Below are 22777 nucleotides of genomic sequence, written 5' to 3'. Positions count from 1 at the left end.
CCCGATAACCCGATTTGTTACAGGCCACGGTCCTTTTCCGAAATATTTCTGGAAAAGAGGATTTGTTTCCTCTAAGATCTGTGTGTGCGACGTGGCTGGGTCCCCAGACCATTATATAACATCTTGCCCACTCACAGAGGCGGGGCGCATGCGGCTGCCAGACTCTGAGGACTCATTTAATCGATTCTTTATCAAGCAGCCGGCCATCCTTAAATTAAAAAAAAAACATATCAAGAAAACTAGACTCATTATGATGGGACCTGTGTCACGCTGATTAGTGTACTCCAGTATATTGATTACACATCTGCATGCTGTTTATGTATTTAGTATCTGCATAAGTATTTAGTATCTGTGTAGTATCAAGCATCTACACCTGCATTAGTTTCTAATATCTGTGTAATAAAATGTAATATATATATATATATATAGTATAACATCCGCATATGTTGTAGAGTCCAGTAGATAAACTTCTGTATGAAAACTGGAATAGCAGGAAACTATACAAGATAAGGGTTAAAGTACCCTTTATTGGCTCTTTAAATTTTACATTGCGTCAACTCGACGCTAACAAACTTCTCCTCTGCTTGGGCGGTAAGTGAAAATCAAATAATGAAACTGAAATTTGAGGATATTAACAAATGATAGCACTAAACTACAGGGTTCAGTGAGATCCCGTAACTTAAACCCCCTTCAAAACTAGTGGCAGCAAATAAATGCAATCAAGCCACTTGAACCAGCAATAAGCAAACGTATCTACGACAGAGGTGGTGGCTAGAGCATAACTCCCTCTTTTGCCCTACAGAAACTGGGCTTTTAAATACTTCTTGCAAAGTAGAAATTTGCATTCCTTCACGCGCTCTACAACATTTAAATATTCTGGCACTGACAATTAGGGGAATGAGAGCTTATAGGAAAGTGTCTAAAATTAAATTTTAACTTGTTAGTTGAAATAAATATAAATCCCTAGTATATCTGTGAAGTATGTGTACTATATAGTGGTGCATCTAGTATCCGTGTATCTGCATAATGTCTGCACTAGTATTTAATACCTTTGTGTGCATTCGTATTTATTATCTGTGTAGTATATACTAGTGTATTTAGTGTCTATGTATCTGCATTATGTTTGTATTTGTATTTTTAATCTCTGTCAGCATTCGTATTTAGTATCTGTGTATGCATTCACATTTAGAATCTGTTTAGTATATAGTACTGTGTGTACCATCTGTGTATTTGCGTAATGTCTGCATTACTACTTAATATCTGCGTATCAGCTTAATGCCTGCATTACTATTTAGTATCTGCGTATCTTCTTAATATCTGCATTAGTATTTAGTATCTGTATAATACGTAAAATATAAAATTTAATGTCTGCATCAGCATATGTAGAATTTTAATAAATTTCCGATGCGTTCCTTGTGGGGCGCCGAGGTGTTATACTACACAGATACCGAATCTGGACAATACCCGATTAGTTTGTGTAAGCCGTCCGGATGTTCGGACTCGCTCTCACCTGTCACCTGTTCTTATATACACGTATCTCATTTACATGCTGGCGAGAGCTAACAAAACTCAGAAGTGATAGTTCAAAAAAAAAGATGACTGGTTAGTTAACATAAGTTAACTAAAGTTCCTCTCAAAAAAATTTAGACTATACTTTAGGGTTTATATTTATTTTAACTAACATTTATTTTAAGTTTAAACTATCTTTCCTGTCAAGCCTTACTTTCCCCTGGAACTGCCAATACCAGAATATGTAAATTTGAGTAGAACGCGCAAGCATTCAAATTATCAGCGGAAGTAGTATGATTTAAATAGAAGGAAACGAGTTCGGTGAGAGAGTTATTCTTACTTAGCGAGCGCGGAGGTAGAAATCGAGAACTGAAGAACCCCGCGTTGCGGCCTATGTGCTTGGCGGGAAGTAGTTGCAATTGTTCCAGTGAGCTTCAAGTCTGCTGAATTAGCTGCGGCTTTTGTAAAACGCGGTGAGTTAGTTATTTTAGAGAGCCTCGTAGTTAGAATATTGTCTTTACTTTCTTTTCAGGTTCTTATTTTTATTTTGACTGCCGAGTTGGCACCGTTTGTAAGCGTCAAGAGAACGCAATTGTAATTCATTACGTTGAATAAAAAGGGACTTAAACCCTTTACAAGACTCTGTGGTTTATACAAGCTTTCACAGTCACCCTTGGTTGCGTGCAGGTTGTAGGCGCGCAACGTTATAATACAAAAACAAAAATTTTAATGACTTTGACGAAGAAAGTATAATTCTGAAATAACCTGAGCCACCATTTTTTGAAAAATTTTAACTAAACCCAAGCTCAATATATAGTTTTCTATTACACTAAAAATAATGACGAATAAAGTTCTTTTCTCACAGAAAAAGGTGCTACTTTGGTAGACGGTACACGGATTTTGGCGATTTTTTGTTTGGCGAGCGATATGACATGTGGTACACCCGTTGCTGGACAAGTTATTTATGATAACCGATACTTTGTTGTCACTTTAGTTTTAAAAAAATGCGTTTTATTATGCATAAATTCCGTGTTTTAAATATTATTTATGGCTTCTAAATATTAAAAATCAATTTAATTTTGCATTTTTATTTGAAATAAAAATGTTATTGTTTATGATATTTTATATAACTTTATGTTGTGGATGATGTAATCAATGACGTCACCTTGCTTTCGAAATAATTGGTTTTAATATCTATAAATTTAACATAATGTTTTAAACATTATTTATGGCTGCTAAATATTAAAATGCAATTTTTTTTAAATGATTTTATTATGAATGATTACTTAAATAAATTTAATTCTATGTGTGATGTAATCAGCTCCTTGATTGGTTATTGAATATTTGTGCATTACCGCGCCATTTTAAAATTGATTATTCATCTTTTCGAATTCCTTAGATTTTAAAGTCAATGGATATGGCCGTTTCGAAGACGAATGTTGTTATTGGTAATTACCAAGAATCATTGGTATGGGAATAAAAAAAAATTGTCCTTTGAGACCTTATTTTGGCCAACCTGGCTTTCCTAATTAAAAATTTATTTATAAATTGCTATTTATTATCTGCATTACTATTTAGTATCTGCGTATTAGGAAATTTATTTTAAATTTTTGGAGGAAACCTCGCTAATTGCTTCTTCAATGAAGTGCGATAAATGTGGATCACAGCTGACGATCGTTAGTAGAGCCGATTCTGAGGACGGCCGTATATGGTATTGTGGTCACGGTGGAAGAAATAACCGCTGTAACGGTAAAAAAAGTATTAAACATTCCTCCTTTTTCACCGACAAATTTTTTTCGTTGATATTTAGATTATGATTCCGATTTTTTTGTGGTACTTATCAATATAAAACAGGTAAAATACTAAAAAAAATGTAAGTACATATTTTCTTTTACTTTATAATTGTATACTTCAATTTTTATTAAAAAATTAATACACAGTTTTCAAAAATTGCTGAGATATTTATTGCCACATATGTTTTAATATTAAATAATTATATCCTATAAAACTTATTTAAAATATTTGAATTTAAGTAATATTTTAATTCTTTTAAACGCAGGTATGATGTGTTTAATTCTATATTCAATTTAAGTAATATTTTAATCCAATTAAACGTTGGCGCAATGTTTTATAGCTGTGTTTTTATTCTATTCCTTTGCAATATGAAAGTAATAATTTAACGTTACTTTAGTATTTTATACTCTTAGTAAATGTTTTTATTTACATTTGCCAACCATCTTAAAAAACAACGTTTTCAACAAAAAATTAATCCGTTATTTTTAACGACACGATAGTTTCAAATACTTTGCTATGCGTAAAATCCGTAAAAACAGCGTTTTTCAAGATGGCTGACGAATTAAAAAACCGCGCCAACAATTGCGCTAATGTAAATCGCCAAAAATCCGTGCAACCGTCTACCAAAGTACCACCATTCTTTGAACAATTTAAGCTAAATCCAAGTTCAGTATATAATATTTTATTACACTAAAAATAATGACGAATAAAGTTCTTTACTCACAGAAAAATTATATATTGGTTCTCACTTTCTTCTAGACGGCTGGAATGAAAAACAATTTCGAGATAATAGTTTTGATAAATAACAAACTCGGCAATTGGTAATAGCAAGCTTGTTCTCAAAATTGTTTGATAACATCAATAGTTAATTCTTTTCCTCGTTCTAGGTTTGGTAACGTCAATAGTTAACTCTTTTCCTCGTTCTAGTTTTGATAACAGCAATAGATAATTCTTTTCCTCGTTCTCCAGCTTTGGGTTGAATGATCCATTGTGTGTCTTTTGTTATGTTAAACAACTTCTACCTCTTATCTATTTCAGCATCTTTGCTTGATGTTCTACACTTAATTTAAAATTAAACATAGTGTTCACTAGACGGCCGACCACTAACTCCTCAATACTTTTCCATTTTAAATACATTACTTTTGACGACCATAGGAATAACTTATTTTCCTTTTCAGTAATATTAAAGTTTTAACATACACTATTCATATACCGTAAATTTTCAAAGCAGTTAATTTTCATTATTTTTTTATTTACTCAGTTTTAAATTCAACATAGACAAATATTGGAGAAAATCGAGGAAACCATATAAAAGTGAAAGGCTTTTATATCGTTTCCTAAAATGGAAAAAAGGTATAATAATAAAATATAAATTAAAAGGGCAATATACCCTGAATGTAATATATATATGTATACTAAAAAGCCCGGCGGTCATACGAAATGACCACTTTTCTAGATATTACAAAGTGTAATTAAAATGATTTGTGCGAAGGTGTCTGCTAATTTAAACTGAATTACCCAGGGCAGGCGGCGAGGACGCTCCTTTGCTTACTGCCCCACAAGATTTCCCCCTTCTACTTGCTTAATTGTTTAAAGTACAGTGCAATGAAGAAAACCACTGGCGGTACATTTGGTAAGAGCCCACCGCTAGGTCAATCAACAAAGGTGATTTAAATAATGAAATGTTAATTCACATGTCAAAGATCTCTTTGTACACAACATTTCTTGTGTAGATCTTTCTATCATTTTTAAGCTTGCCTTGCAGAGGCAATCCATTATTTTTAATTTTACGTCCGTTCTTTCACGAGCTCTTGAACAGGCAACATAAAGTTAACCGTGTTAAAATGCAGGCTCAGGTAAAAAAATGCCAACACGCTTAAGCGTTTGGCCCTGAGACTTATGGATAGTCATAGCAAAGGCAAGGTTTACAAGAAATTTTCTACGTCTGAATTGAAATGGAAACCTTGTGCCGTAGCAACTTCACCCTGTTGGCTAGTAGAGTTATGCAAGCAACCAATAAACTATCGGAGACAAACAGACACTTAAGCCGCATATATATATATATATATGGGATGAAGTAACATCATCTCCTCCGAAACGCCTGGCTCCCGGGCTTAACGAAGCACACCGTTGGATTCCGCAGGTCCGTGGCATGCCAATTCGACCATTCGCGTCTTCTTGGGACTTTAAATAGCCGATGTATTAACTAAAAACTAATTTTCCCTTACGTTTTCCCTATATTTTCCACTTTCTTTCTTGGGTTTCCCCTATTACAGGGATTTGGCTACGTGTCAAATTCTTTTTTCTCGAATATCTACGGAACGGCGCCGAGTTGAAATTCGAGACGCGTATCCTCGGATTCCAAAAAATTCTCCAAATGCATCGATACCGTTCTCATCTTCGTACGACTTTAATCGGCCGAGATATTAATAAAAAACTGCGGAAACGTTGATTTCCGCGCTCATTTTTCCGAGTGGCAACAATAAACTATCGGCGACGCACACTTTAGCCGCTTATGTATATAAGTAGAAAATCCGGCGGTCATACGAAATGATCGCTGTTCTAGATATTATAAATTGTAATTAAAATTATTTGTGCAAAAGGTGTTTGGTAATTTAAACTGCATTAATTATTTTATGTAAACCCAGGGTATGTAATTATTGTATGTAAACCCAGGGTATGCAATTATTGTATGTAAACCCAGGGTAGGCTTCGAGAAAGCCCCTTTGCTTACTGCTCCACGTGGTTTCCCCCTTCTACTTGCTTAATTGTTTAAAGTAGTGTGCAATGAAGGAAACCACTGGCGGTACATTTCTTAAGAGCCACAGCTAACTCAATAAATAAAGGTGATTTAAATAATAAAATGCTAATTCACATATCAAAGAAGTACACAACATTTCTTGTGTAGATCTTTCCATCATTTCTAAGCTCGCATTGCAAAGGACCATAAATTATTTTTAATTTACGTTAGTTTACGTTTAATTTAGAGTTCTTTCACGAACTCTTGAACAGGAAGCATAAAGTTGACCGTGTCCAAATGCCGGCTGAGGTAAAAAAATGCCAACACGCTTAAGCGTTTGACCTTGAGACTTATTGATGGTCATAGCAAAGGCAATATTTACAGAAAATTGTCTACGTCTCAATTGAAACGGCAACACTGTGCCGTGCAACTTCACCCCATTGGCTAGTACAGTTACGCAAGCAACCAATAAACTATCGGCGACAAACAGACACTTAAGCCGCATGGTGTGAAGTAACAACATGGGGTGAAGTGGCATCATCTCCTCCGAAGCGGCTGGCTCTCGGGATTAGCGAAGCACACCGTTGGATTTTGCAAGTCCGCGACACGCCCTTTTGACCATTCGCTTCTTCTTGGGACTTTAATTAGCCGAGAGATTAATTAAAAACTAATTTTTCCCTACGTTTTCCCAACATTTTCCATTTTCTTTCTTGGGTTTTCCCTATTGCAGGGATTTGGCTACGTGCCAAATTCTTTTTTCTCGAATATCTACGGAACTGCGCCGAGTTGAAATTCGAGACGCTTATCCTCGGATTCCAAAAAATTCTCCGAATCCATCAATACCGTTCTCATCTTCGTACGCCCGTGGGGGAAGTTGAAGATGATATCTTTAAGTAAATAACATTTCCACACCACAGACATTTAATGAATAAATAATTGATAATAGAATAGCTACAGGTTTGACAGTACCGTTGCACGTTCTCGCGCTTGTTAGATACAAATACAGTTCTGCATGACTTTATGTATTTAAAATAGCTACGCAGCGCCTACCTGCGCTTGCTATTTTAACAGAGCGCATTTGTTACCACCTTCGCGTGGAATCAACATCTATCTGACATCATAGTCTTTCGCCCATGGACCTTATAAGAAACAAGGTCCATGCTTTCGCCTCGCTCTCGCTGTCGGTGCATAGGTGATGCCCTCTGGTGGCTGCGTTGAACTAACGGATACCACAGCTCGGAGATCCTGACTCTGTTTTCGCCCTCGAAAAGAAGGATCGGCGACATTGGTACATCAAGACAAGCGAGATCGAAAGTAACACCGTTAAATGGAACTTCAATTCCAAGGTTAGAATTATTAATTTGCACGATTGGCGTAAGGTTGGCTATGTCAATAAAGAAAGTTTTGCACATGGAAGATGTATCATCAGTTTTATGGACAGACTCGATGGATGTTCTTTAATGGATAAAAAAGGAAGGCCCATGGGCGATTTTGGTAGCCAATAGAGTTGAAGAGATAACACTATCTTCTAACGAAAGTTGAGGATATGTACCAGGTGTACTGAACTCTGCCGATCTGTCCTCGCGAGGATGTTTTGTGAGAACTCTTATCAAAGAAAGTTGGTGGAAAGGACCTTCTTGGCTCATAAAAAAGGAAGAAGAATGGCCAAAGTAGGAACACATTCCAAATATGGAGGTAGTTAATTCAGAAAAGAAAAAATCTATTGTAACCGCAGTTTCGGTGCAATGCAAAGAAAAGTGTTACTATCGTTATTCATCTTACGTTAAACTTGTCAGAATTACTGCGTGGATAACTAGATTTATAACAAATATGTAAAAAATAAAAGATCACAAAACAACAGGGAATTTGATGACTTATGAAATCAAAAAAGTTGAACGTACTTTGCTGAAGTATGTACAGAAGGATGAGTTCAGTAATGAGACTGACAAGAGTTTAAATTCTTTAGAGGTAATTGAAGATTCGGATAGTATTTTGAGATTAAAAACAAAAATATGTTTCAGAGAAGATCATGAAGAATTACGTTTGCCTATTATACTTCCATCCCATCATTCAGTTGTGAAAGCTCTCATCTCTACATATAATAAAAGAAAGAGTCTCTCTGTGTGTATCAGTGTGTCTTTCGTTCGCGTTGCGCGTAAGCTAATAGACCCACGACTACGAAATTTGGTACATAGGTGCATCTAGACAAGAGCCAGTGCACCTTGAAGCGATTTTTTCCAAATTCGAATTAGAATTGTTTTCATCTTATGTTTTGTGACGAAACCGCGTCATTTTGAGACATAATGGGCTATAGTAAAGCGAGATTTTACTCTACACACTCTATTTTCACATCGTCATTAAACGTGGGCACTTAGCTATTTTACGAACTTAAAATAAATTTCGTATTTCAATAAATCGATTAAATACGAATTTATTTAACAAAGTGAGCTTAACACCTTTTCAGCGGGATTTTTTCTAAAAAAAATTTATTTTTAAAAATGTACAGATTATTTTTCTTTGATTTTTGGACACGTTAAACTTTTATCCTTGCGACTGCTTTTACAAAAAGAATTTTGAAAAAATGATAATATTTTATATTTTAAAAAAAAATTTTAATGAAGCTTCCGAGTCGACTTCTCACATCTCACATCTTTAAAAATGTGATTTTGGCAACAATTTTCCTTTCTTATTGTTGTTGATAGATTTTTGTTGAAATCGCATCATTTTGAATAGTTTCATTCTTTTCAAAAATATGGGTTTGGCAACAATGTTTTATCCTATTTCTTATGTCACTGTTTTTAAGAGATTGGCATATTTCATTGTCATTTTTTATATACTATATAATACATTTTTATTGACTTTTTTTTTTATAAAGTTGTTCTGCAGAGTAAAATCTGCGCGGAATTTTTTGTTTTGAGTTTCTTTCGTGTTGTTTTTTGCTTATTTCACTATTTGTAAGATACTGAAAAGTTTTGCATGACTTTTTTTCTTCAACGGAAAGTTAGTTAATTCTTTTATTAGGATAATTAATATTTGTATTAAGGGATATAGCTTTTTTCATTGTAATTTTTTTCTCTTGAAAATATAAGATAAAATATCATTAATTATACTTTGCTTTCAGAATTTTTTGTTTTTTGTATTCTTTTATGTTATTTATTGCTCATTTCACTGTTTTTAAGATATTGAAAGTTTTAAGATATTGAAAAGATAAAAAAAGAGTGATTTTTTTAGGAAACAAAGTCCTTAATCTTTTTTATATCCTTTGAGTTCTTAAGGGAAGATAGTTAATTTATTTATTAGGATAATTAATATTTGTATTAAGGGATATTGCTTATTTCGTTGTAATTTTGTTATACGTAATAACTTTTTTTATGAAGTTGTTCTGCAGAGTAAAATTCTTAGCAGTTTTTAAATTTAACGTTTGGTGTTCCCTTCAGCCATTTTTCCATTACATTTAAAAGCCAGACGAAGGCTGGCAGCAAAGCTGCTATTTATTTATAAGCACGAAAGTTTAGGACATGCTGGAGTCCAAATGCTTATAAGCCATCTTAGACATAATTATTGGATTCTAAAAAACTATTAAAGAAGTAATTAGGTCTTGTATCATCTGCTATAGGTTTAAGACAAAACCAGTAACTGTATCAGAAGGCCTTTTACCTTAAGATCGCGTAAGAGATGCTGCAATTTTCGAAATAATAGGAGTGGATCTTGCAGATCCTTTTATTCTCAAAGGAGAGGAAAAAAGTTTGGATTTTGATCCTGACTTGTGCAGCATATCTTGAATTGTTAACCTCAATCTCGACTGAAAATTTTATTCTTCGTTTGAGGAGATTTATAGCACGTCGAGTCAGACCAGCTGTCATTTACTCCAGACCACTATGTCACGGAGTGCCTTTCAACAGCAGAATGGCACATCAAATTCCCAACCACCAATGTTCTGCCTTTCAAACGCCTGCTTGTAAAACATCGAGGCACGCGGCAAAAGCTTAAAAGGATAATGTACAAGCTAGAAAAAATGGTCATAGACCTCTGCAGGCCGGAATAGGGCACATGCAATAAACATAATTGGCATAACAATTCTCAAAGCTTACTAAAGTAGCTAGGACAGCAATGGTATGTGTATCTGAAGTATGGAAATGTAACTGCTTTTAGTTATCCACGAGCCGACTTGCCGTTCAAGACTATTAGCACAGTAATGGACAGTGCACATATAATACTGTAGATGTAACGTGACATGTATTGAGCACACATCTGTTAAGCGTCTTACGACTGTGAAGTCTCTAGATGGTTGCAGGGCCAGGGTAACACCCGAGTAGTCATAGAGAGCCGTCCGGGTGCTGTCCTGCTGTCGCCTGTCACCTGTCATTTACTCAGGCAATGATTCTAATTTCAACGACGCTTCTAGGCTCTTAGAGAAAGTGGATTTAGAGAAACTGAAGAACATAGAGGGGCTAAATCCAATCACATGGAAATTCATACCTCCTAACCCCCCCCCTGGTGGGGCGGCTTCTAGGAGAGGCTGATTGGGCTGATGATGAGAATTTTAAGGTAATCTTTAGGCAAAACGTCTTTAAATCATAAAGAAATGACTAATGCGATGGTGAAAGCTTTATTAACTCTAGACCGTTGACTTATATTTCGGAAGATCCCGAAGATTTGGTGTCGCTGATTCCTGCAATGCTCTTACAAGATATTAAAAAGATAGGCGTACCTGAGTTTGACAGTATTGAGGCAAATAAGTTAAAAAAGAAATTTGCATATCGTGTTAGAGTGAAAGAGGATTTAAGAAAGTATTTTAGAACAGAACTGAGTATTTAGGGCAACCGAGAGAAGCATATAAGGTAAAAAGAGAAAGTATCTTAAATGAAGGAGAAATAATTTTGTTAGGAAATGATCATACCAAAAGACTGAACTGGAATTTAGGGCTAATAGTGAAACTCTATAACTGTGCTGGAGAGGAGAACTGATACTTTCAGAGTACCATCTGATGATCCAACGACTACTCGACCATCGGAGCCTCAACTTTCATGTTATGGTAGACTAACAAAACCAACAAAAAAAGTGACTACCTAACAGTTGTTTGAGTTTTACCAAGAAGTTTAAAACTCAAAGTGGGGAGTGTAGAAAACAGCTATAAAGAAAAAAACTGTAAAACAAATTAATAAACAGTCAATTTTGTTTTCACTAGATGGCCCGCGACGAAATGTTATGGCTTTACTTTTTTGTTATTAACTTTTGGCAACGAGAATGAACAGTTTAGTTTGTAAACAGAGAAGATCTTAGACGTTCGGCTTATTTTCGATTTAATGTTTCTGTAAATCTTAATGTCGAAATTAAAACTTTTTTTTCTTTTGTTAAGATGCAGAATTTTATTGAATAGATTAGATTTGTTAACACAAATCTTATTCGGTAGATCGGTGGATCAGCTGATCCTGAACATTATGTCTTTGATTGTCCAGTATTCAAGGAAACTCTTTTACGCAGACCGCTGGAGCAATACTGGTCTCAGTGGCTAGAAAAACTTTTGACTAACCTCACAGGTATGCTTCAGCTGCAGAGAGTACTAACACAATGCAGTGTACAGGTACAGACTTCTTCGTCAGCAGAAGAAGAATATTTTAGTGTAAGAGCTGGGGTGAGGTTCCTAGTTTCATAGGAGTTATTGTCAGTGGTTTTGAGAATTGTTTACAATTTAAGTTGTTCTCCAATTATAAGTAATTGTTATAATACGTAATTTTTAATCATTTTTACACGTATTATTAATAATCATAATTTCTAACATGTAATATTATCTAGTAATATGTTTTAATATGTTGCATGATATAATAATAACTCTTGATATGTTTTAATATGTATTTTTGAGTAATTATAAGTAATTTTTTATGTTAAAGTAATAATGTGTTGTAATATGTAGTGTTGAATGCTGTTTTTTTTTTTTTTTTTTTTTTTTCCTTGGAAATTGTTACAGCATTTACTATGGCATGAGTTACATTTGGTTGTATATTTGTATGATTCTTTATTTAAAATAGGATAATTGTTTCCCCATTCCTCATGGTGACTGCTTCTTCTAACATGTCAAATGCTTAGTTTCAGTTTTTATGTACTTATTTGTAACTGTACTTTGCGATTGGTATATGCTCTGATTTGTAGACAAATTCATATGTAATCGGTCTGCCTCTCTTACAATCTGTTTGGACATGATCATACTTTTTTTTAATGGTGGAAAATTATTATAGAACATTTATGGTACTACTGAATGTTGTTTATGTAATGACAAAATTAACAAAATGCATACATGTTCTTGCTCTTATTTAGTTCTTATTTAGGTTCTTATCTTTATTTATCTTGCTCTTATTCAGGTCGGAAGTTGCTCACTAGGTCAGCGTTGCGACTTCAGAGTGTATGGCTCTGTTTCTAATGCCAATGATATTATGCTATTAAAATTATCAGGAACTATTAATCGTACTTTGCGACTCCGCTATTATTGTTCCTCTCGGAACCAAAATTTTCGACATTAACAGGACTCATCTTATCTAACTGGATATAACTTATATAACTGGGATCTGAAAGGTTTACTAGATATTTTGAAGGATGAAATACTTAGCAAAGAGCGAGTTATGTCCAATCAGAAAAATAACGTTACAATAGATTATGAAAATCGTTTACCCACAAAACCAAAATTCTCAGAAATCAAAACGACACCATAAAAAATATACCACTAAAAAGTTGTTAACTGGTGTCAATTCGTAGTGCATATTTTGTAAACAAGACCATGACTCAGACATGTAGGTGTATTAGTGTTGAAACTGAAAGAAAATTTGTTAAAGAAGGAAACGACATGTTTTCTTTGCTCAAGGGCATAGAATTAATGAGGGTAATTGCAAATCAAAGTGCCTCTTTCGTCATCACAATCTCTCGAAAACGATCTATTTTTACTTCCTTTCCGAAGTAAAAAGGAAGTATTGTAATCGCGAAAAGTTTCAGGCAGCATATTTCAACGAAAATATCCACTTTGACCGCTATCGAATGCAATTTAACGATGTTTTTGCGTGATATCTGTACGTAAGGACAGAATAAAAGACTCTTTTCCTCCAAAAAAAAACTAAAAAACTGCTTTAAAATGAATTCTGAAGAGAATTTTTCGTGGCGTGACGTACGTACGTATCTCGCATAACTCAAAAACGAGTAGCCTCAGAACGTTGAAATTTTGTATATAAGGCTACTATAACATATAGATGTGCATCTCGTATTTTGGTTTCAATCGGCCGCGCCAAACGTATATAAATATATTTATAAATATATCCACTCTGTTACCCGGCTCAGTGATCTCAGTTTCTTTACTCTTATATGTTTGTAAATTGTACATTTTTTGCTTTAAAAATGATTGAATTATATTGTTTTTATCTTCCGGTTAAGGGTTTTATGCCTTTAGTAAATCTGTATACAATATTTTTAGAATTATCAACAATTTTAAAATTGTTTAAGTGTCGCTAAGCCTAATTTGATGGCGGCCATTGATGTTTACATTTGAAACAGGAGACTAGTGGATTTGTTGCCAATCTAGACAAACTTAGCTTCGCAACAACAAAGATAACGCATTCATTTATTATTGCCAATTAAATCATGCTTAATCCTTTCTTGAATTTTTTCGAGGAAATAAGCGTTTAAGATTTACTTCGTAATTTTTAATACAGATATTTTGAGTTTTTATGCATTTTTGCCTTGTCGCGAAGTGAGAACTGAATTAATTGAATGAGAAATACTCAATCGTCTGAGAAAAACTGTTTCTTTTTTGTTTTGTTTTCTTAATTTCTTTTATACATCGTTCTAGCTTTATTATAGTATTTGAATAGAACATTTGGCAACGATTAGATAATTCTTTAAATGATATAAATTTTGTGCATTCAGAGTTTTAATATGAACGAAATATAAAACTGTTAAGTAAACCTAGCGCCAGAGTGTCGCTATGCTAAACAAAGTGAATTTTAAAGAATGCATTTATTCTATTGTGGTTTATGCGCTCTCGGCGAAGTAGGTTTAATTCAATCTAATGAGTTTAAATAAAATGCAAGAAAAAATGCGTATAATTTAATATTCCGTACAAGGAAGTCATGTGGTGTACACATCAGATTTTTTATTTTGTAAAAATGCCAGTTCGTGGTAATGAACGCTTAGAGAAAGTTAGATTATTATGCGATGATAGTTCCATATATAGTTTTATCTCTAGAGATGTTTCAGAAAAATTAAAACTCAAACCTCTTCGTAAAGTACTTTTAGTATATTTCTTTGGTGATAAAGTTCAAGTAAAGAAAGCTTTTTAATGTCGTAAAATTGGTAAACAGTGATGACCATAATCTCTTTAGGAAAGTCGAAAAATAATGATGATTAGGGAAGTCGAATTGCTAGAAACTGATAATATTTCGTTTGCACATATCTCGTCTCCAGATGCAGATTTATCAAATAAAATTACAAATTTGAAAGTTTTTGAATTATCCGACTCTTGCTAGGGATACCAAAATTATAAAACTGCAATTCTTATAGGGTTTGATTACTTTTATTCATTTATTGTTTAAAGTTAAACATGTTAATAAATAACTTATTGCAACAGAAATATTATTTGGATGATGTTTTCTTGGGTAAAGGTGACACTTTGACTTCTGATTTCCTTATGATGAAAAACATTATTAAAGAAATTTGATTTCTGAATAAATTAAAAATCTTCTTGCAATTGGAAAATGTAGGGATTGAGCCTGAAACACGAACTTCTGATTCATTAGATTAGCAAAATATTACAGGGATTTGAAAGTGGTATCGAAGATCAGAATAATTGTTACAAAGTTAAATTACCGTAGAAATCTGATGTAAAACATTTATTAGGAAAACCGTGAACTTTCCTATAAAAAATATTAATACTTTGCTCAAAATTTCAGAATGACCAACTTCTGTTTTCGGAATATAAAAAGGTAACTGATGACGTTTTGTGATGTGCGTGTGTGTGTGATTATGGCAAAGCCTCGAGGGGTATCTGCCTAAGAGGAGGGATGCCTTCATGGAGGACTTTCTAAGGGAAACTGGCTCGTATACACGTTACACATGGGGAAAACCACGAAAACACCCATGCAGCCAGCCCGTTCGCGGGATTCGAACCTCGGACCGAACTACCAGTGTTCAGCGACTTTACCGCTCGGCCACTGGTGGGCCGACGTTTTGTGAGGACCCCAGTGAATGAAATAAACTTTCCATATTTTATTGGCTCTACAGAGAGGTTATTCGTAATGACAGAATATGGAGCAAAATTTACATAGTTGTTGACGCTTGGTGTCGCAATGAAGAAAATCGTTTTAGAACGATTGTTTAGGTGTAAGACGTAATTTGTGTCATGTTTTTCTGAATCTTGTTTATAATTTCAACTTTCTGTAATGCACTACTATATTTGAATTTATATTAAGAATTCTTTAATACGAAATATGCATATAAATAACTGAAAAATATGCATATATTAAGAATTCTTTAATGCAAAGTCCTTATATTTTTAAATATCTTATCTAGATGTTATGCATTAATGTTACAATTATATTTATACTTTTGAAACATTTAGTGTTGCTGTAAAATTACTTTATAAAAATATTATTTAGTGTTGCTGGAAAAAACTTTTGAAACATTTAGTGTTGTTGCTTGTTTTCCAACCATTTAGTGTTGTTAGTCTAGTGTTGCTTGTTTTCCCACTTCAGGTTTCACATTCATTATTTTTTTGCTACATGTTGTCATTCTTGATGCGTAATGAAATCTTGTTTCTACAAAACGCATAGCGTTTGCATAGCGTTGGCTGAACGCTAAACTTTAATCAAAATTAATTTCTACTCCGTCAATATCAGACTCAATACCCGAATTTTTACCAGCTAGGTTTAATTAAAATTAAAACTTGGAATTTTTAAGTTAGGTTTGAAAAACATTTATCACCAATCGATTATATTATGACAGAAGACTCATCAAAGAAATTCATGAAGTCTAAATTTTTGCGTTTCTTTAAAACGTTCAAGTAAATCTGAAGCTGCAAATACGCTTTTGTTCCACGAATATCGAAAATACTAGAAATATGGAAAATACTAACAACCATGGAAAATATTATAATTGAAATTTTAGATTTATTACGAAAACTTTTTGTATTTTTAAACATGATTTTCTTTGTCGAGTTTCCATTTTGCAAGCCATGAATATTCCAACAAATATTAGCCTTAAGAATTTTATTCTTTTCACTTCGCGCGGATTGTAAACAGGCTAGACAGAATAAGATTTAGCAATGCGTTTGAAGTTTAATCTGGAAAAACGAAAAAGATATTTTTTAACCATATAAATTTAAAATTACTATGAATTTTAAAATAATTTTATATATTTAAATTAATGTTAAAATGTTAAATAAGCAATATAATTTAAAATACATTTTTATATATTTATATTAGTTATTAAATATTTTAATATTGATTTTATTTTAATTTTAAATTAAAATTATATATATAGATATATATGTTACATAAATTATATATTATAAATTATATATTATATAAATTATGTATTATAAATTATATATTATATAAATTATATATTATAAATTATATATATGTATATATTGTAAATTATATATATATATATAAGTCATAATAAGAGCAAAACAAGGAAAAGCCGGAGCAGAACACTGTAGATGCGTGGTTAGATCCATATTGAAGACGAATTTTGATTGCGTAGTATTTAACCCTCTGGGCGGCCAGGGTTTTTGTTAAGAAAGCACAAATTTCCAAAACTGCTATGAGAACAAATTATTTTTTTGATTATAATGCAAAATCTCTCCTGGTATTTCATACCTGGATTTGTTTTCTTTTGATATATTGCCTTAATTTCGTTGGCATATTTTAATATGCACATACATATATGTTCTTACAGATACCACAATAAATATTCTAGACCGTAAAGAACTTGGCAGTCGAGGCAGTTTTAATTCCATTTTTATTTCCAATTGATATTTGTGGCCACAATCACTTGGCACTCTAGTCGTGCCTTTCCACAGAAGATTTACATTTTTGATATTGTTGGGATAGAAAGCAAGCCAGCGAAATTACATCTTAGCACAGTAGAGAGCAAAAGCTGAAGTGCGTCGTTATGAAAGATGGAAGCACGCGAAGAGAAACGTTTTGGTTTACAATTCGGTGATTGGTCGTCAAGAGGCATCTGGTATTAACGGTTACGTAAGATCGCATGATTAATTTGAATGACGCAATGCAGATAAGTTATTACGATTTTAGAATAGAGAGGAAGAATTAATGTTTATAGTTATATTATAATTATGATTCATACATTGTTATCTTACATATATATATATATTATAAATTATATATTATATAAATTATATATTATAAATTATATATATATATATATATATTAAAATAAGGTAGGTATTTAATGCAAATGTAAAATTTATAAATTAACGTTCCTATCCGTGTGTAATAATAACAATAACAAAACATTGCACTCCAGCGCATGTGCAAAAGTTTAATAAGTTCTTTAAAAATATTAATTTAGATTTTCAATGAAAATATGCTACTAATATGATACAATTTTATTAAAAATTCATCTGCTTATCCAGTGTATCCTAAAAGTATTCGTATTTTTATGAGTTTCAGTGAAATAGTGCTTTATTCGTCAATAAAAATTAATATTTGAGAATGAGAAATTTTTTTGTAGCATCTGTAAATTTCTCTTAGCAAAAATACATTAGTTATTTTATGAACATCTTGGAAAATCGATAATCAAAAAGTAATAGAAAAGTTACCTCACAAGAGTCTTCATAACTTTAAAGAAATCTGAATATATAGATAAATATAGTAGTATTCCCATTAGTTAGTATTTTGTAGGATATCTTGCAGCAGTTATAACAGCTTTCAAACGTCTGGGCATAGAGATCACCATTTTTTTTTTAATTCGGTTTTCGATTTTATGTTGTGTCTTCATACTCTAAGCTCTAATTCTCTCCAAATGCATTCTATGGGGTTAAAATCTAGTAACTGAGGTGATGGTTTTAGAACTTGTGGACAATTATAGACACATCAACGGCAAGAGTTAAGGGCAATGTGCTTAGGATCGTTATCCTGATAAAAAATAAAGCTGTTTTTCTGGCGGATAATTCTAAATTATCTTTAAAAATATTTAAATAAAGAATCTGGTTCATTATACATTCAATAAATATGAAATTACTAATCCTAATGCTGACGTACACCCCCACACAAGGATTCCTCCAAGCAATACTATACGATTCCAACTTAGCTCTTGCGATTAAGTTCCTCATTTTTTCTTCTTCATACAATTATATGCCCTCGTAACCCAAAAATGTTAAATTTGCTCCCATCTGCAAATAAGGCATAGCTCCAATATGCTTCGGGCTTATTTACCATCGATTTTTCGAAGAGAATAAACTTTCTATTTTTTGCACTTATAAAATATTTTCTTCGAGCAGAAAGACTATATAATCTAGCTGATATGAGTATTCCTCGAATAGTTTCAGATGAAGTAGAAAATTTTTCAGTAAATTCTGTAGAAATCTTTACAACACTCAGGCGTGGTTTTTTTTTTTTTTTTTTTTTTTTTTTTTCCACAGATTTTGTAACTATAAATCTCTGATCACACTGAGTTAACTTTGCCAGACGACCTCTTCTTACTTTATTTTCTATACGATTTTCTTCTTTGAAGAGTTTCATCACGCACTGCACCATAGAATGGATTAAATTTACTAATTTAGTGATATTTCGGATCGATTTCCCTCCTTTATGATAACTGATCAATTTTCGAATGATATTCGTTCTTTCCTTACGACTACGACTCACTTTTAAATATTAAATAATGTAGTAAGCAAGCATAGAATAAAGTCAAGCAAATTGTTAAACGTCATCCAAATGCAAAAATTAAAAAACTAGCAGATGATAATTATGAAGTTTTACGAAAATATTTTGGTGTTCGATCATTTTTGTGGCGTGTTTCATCTATGCCTTCTTAATTTTTTTTTTTAATTTTAGAAACGAAACTACGCCAGTGTTTAAAAACAAAAGTTTAGTTTTATTCAAAATCTCATGGAGATGATATAAAAAAATATTGGTTTATATTCGAATTCAGTTCCCGGCTGCAACGCTTTTCTACAAATTCTTAAAGTGTACGAATACTTTTGGGAGTAACTGTATGTGTAACAAAAACTGCCAATACGTTTGCTGGCCTTTCGAACATTATGAAAACAGAGATTTGTTTCTTTATACAGGGTGGGCCAAATAAGACCTACCAATGTTAAACATAAATAACGTTTTTGTTTCTTGATATAATTTTTTTTTCTTTTTGTAGGTTATAATTGAATTTTTGGAATATTATTATGGACCCATACAGTACAAAAATACATGTTAAAATCATCCAGTTTTTCTATTGTTGTTAACGATCAATTTTTATGATGCAGCGTAAATATCGGCAATATTTTAATTCAAGTGTACTGTTTGGTGCGATGTTATGGCCAATAGAGTTATCGGTTCATATTTCTTCGAGAATGAGGATGGAACGCCGGAAATGATTTCTGGTGCGGCCAATGTTGGAGAAGAATCCTTTTTTATGGAAATATTTAAAAGACAAAGTGTATGGTAATAAACCAGAGACTATTAAAGCAGAAGCAGAATATTTGAGACGAAATACTGAGCCTTCAACCAGAAACATTATGTGGTGTAATGGAAAACGCATTAAAAAGAGCCAATCTCTGTATCGAGAAAAATGGTGGACATTTTTTCCTGACAAAATTTTGTGATGGTGGACAAAATTTTCTGATGTCATATTTAATACTTAATTTTCATAAAATATATTTAATGTATAAAACAATTAATCAAAATAAATTATTTTTACAAGAGTTATCCGTGTTTAATTCAGATTTAATAACTTAAATCATATTTGGTCCACCACGTATAATATATGCACGGATAAATAGAATTATATGTACAGATATACTTTGTTTATCCGTGCACGGAGTATATAATAATAAATAAGCGCGAAATAGAAAATAATCCGCGGAGAAAAATGCAGGCATTGCAGGCAGTCGCACATTTTCGTAATACTAAGGCCAAATCATAACCAAAGTCCTTATTTACTTTGTCAAATCCTGAAGCACTTTATATATAGAACTTATATCTGTGTTTTAAAAGCTGATGAAATTTGGCAAACAAAATAATAAACAATAAAACCAAGTCACATCATTTCAGTTTCGCAAAGTTTGTTAAAATTAAAAATGAATTTGGCAACATCAACAAAATTTATGCTTCCTGTAGAATATACTCAAGAGCAGAAAGTCGAAGGTTTTCTCATACTGTAACAAGTTTAGTAGTACAAAATACATCTTGGAAAAAAATGTATACCTGCAAATCATGTTTGCAGTCTTGGAGAAATGAAATTTAATTTCAGTAACTAATTTAAACACGTGTAGATGTGATGAGAGAGCAGAAGATTAAAATAGTTGTTTTGTAAAATACGGCAAAAGATCAATATCGAAATTCTGCTATTGAATTTTGAAAAGTTCACTAAATCAAACTTATTAATAAATTCCAAAATGTTTTTCGATAATGACGTTGTAAGCAATTTACAGCTTTTACTCGGTTATTTACATTTTAGATAGTTTCACTGCAATTAGCTGTTGTTTTAATAATATCTTGTTCCTGCTGATTTACCGTATGTTCGAATACAAAAGCTACAGAATTTTTAATTTTATGAAACTATTAATATTGATTTATAAAATAATTGAAATTTCAGTTTAAAAGAGTTAAAAATTTAGTCGGTTACTAAGTTAGTTAACAAAAGCATTTTCATTTATGTATTTTTAATTATTTGTATTTATTTTCATTTTAAATTTAATGTCTGATATTTAAAAAAATAATTAAAAAAAAACAAAATCTGAAATGCTTCAGATTTTAAATTACGTCCAAAGGGGCGTTTTTTGACATTTTGTGTGTTACCTTTCTTTATTAAATATCATGTTCCTCGCACTTAAACCATAAGATCCAGTGCAACAGCAATATCGCAAAATAGTTTTAAAACGAGCATATCTTTAGAATTTCTGATACAGAGACTCACGCGCTGGAGATAAAAATGTTTTTTCTGCACAACGTTGCCATTGCTGGCTTTGAAATCCTTTAGTTAGAAATATACATACATTTATGCAGATTTTTCATTATTTAATTTCTTCAAATATAATGCAGGACTCTACCGACATTTATGAGTCCGACGCAAAATGCCAAAACGAAACTAATAGTCCTTCGGGATTCAAATCCCTTTGGACTAATAAAGAGGTAATTGCATACTCCATCACAACCTTTGTTATTAAAAATCAATAAATATGTGATGAAAATATTTTAGTAAACTTAAGATTGTAATAAATTATTATTCTTAACTTACATGCCGCCAGTGGACCATCTTTTCCTGTTCTGCTTATTTGCTGATAATGTTGCCATCCGAGCAAAACAGGGTTCGTTCTACCGTATGTTGGAAGATTTTCATAACTTTTAGCTCTTTCAGAGTAGCAGAACCAAATGTGAATTGCCGCAAGAAGACCTATAAATGTTACAGGTCCTAGAACAATGAGAAGCGTAAATAACATCCATAGCAGCTCCATCTTGTTTAAAAGTAATTATTTCTTTTTAGTTTTGTCTTGGGGTTTTATAGGATGTTTAGCTTTGGGGTATTTCATAAAGCGTAATGACAGACGCACACTTGAATCGCGCGTCTTAGGAATGATTGCAGATTTAATAATTTAAATCCTATTTGAATTACAGACATTTACTTCTATTGTTCTTTTACCTTGTGCAAAATAATGCTTCATTTATATACATATGAGAGAAAATTGATCCTATCATCTCGATAAAAATCAGTTTTAGAAAGCATGTATATTTTCCCATTTGAAGGTTGCCGGTTCAGTACTAAAGATAGGAATATTATTTCCTTAAACCTCTAGCTAAAAATTACTATTGCGAAATGGTCTGTATCACTTACGTCCAAAAAAACAGCCTTTAATTTCGGCAGATTAAAAACGCGCTTATAAATTTAGTTCAATAAATATCTGCAGATGGAAAATTCACTTGTCTAATACATCATTTCTTTCTTTTTACTTCCTTGTACGAAGTAAAAGAAGTATTGAAAACGCGAAATTTTTCAGGTATTCCCAACGAAAATGTCCATTTTTACCTCTTTTGAATTCATTTCAGCGATATTTTTGGCTGACATCTGTACGTATGTACATAATAAAGGACTCTTTTTCCCAAAACGGATTGTAAAACGGGTTCAGAAGAGAATTTTTTGGGACGTCTGTACGTACGTATGTATCTCGCATAAACTGGAAAAAGAGTAGCCTCAGAACGTCGAAATTTTGTACATGGGACTGCTATAACATGCAGTTGTGCATCTCTCTTTTTGGTTGCAATCGGTAACATCAAAAGCATATATATACTCACTCTGTTACTCGTCTTGGTGAGCTAATTTTTTTTTTATTCCTATATGTTGGTAAATTGTACATTTTTTTCTTTAAAAATATTTGATTTATGTTATTCTTATCTTCCGGTTAAGATTTGTATGCCTTTAGTTAATCTGAATGCAATAGTTGTAGAATTATCACCAATTTAAAAGATGTTTAAGTGCTACTAAGCCTAACGTAGCGCCATTAGTTTGCATTTAAAA

General features: G+C 32.5%; 1 protein-coding gene across 1 annotated transcript in view; it reads right to left on the bottom strand.

The window, feature by feature from the left end:
- LOC118192753 (cytochrome P450 4C1-like) overlaps positions 1-21871 on the bottom strand; it is a 74997-nt gene extending 53126 nt beyond the window's left edge. The window contains exon 1 of the mRNA XM_085812899.1: positions 21503-21871. Coding sequence (XP_085669025.1) covers positions 21503-21719 — 217 coding nt within the window. The 5' untranslated portion in view covers positions 21720-21871. The remainder of the gene's footprint in view (positions 1-21502) is intronic.
- Between the last annotated feature and the right edge of the window lie 906 nt (positions 21872-22777).

Source organism: Stegodyphus dumicola, chromosome 3 (genome assembly GCF_044657685.1).
Source record: "Stegodyphus dumicola isolate Sdum_Otavi_A_Nest chromosome 3, ASM4465768v1".
NCBI lineage: Eukaryota > Metazoa > Arthropoda > Arachnida > Araneae > Eresidae > Stegodyphus > Stegodyphus dumicola.
Note: the sequence above shows the minus strand (reverse complement) of the source record. Positions and strands in the feature narration are given on the sequence as shown.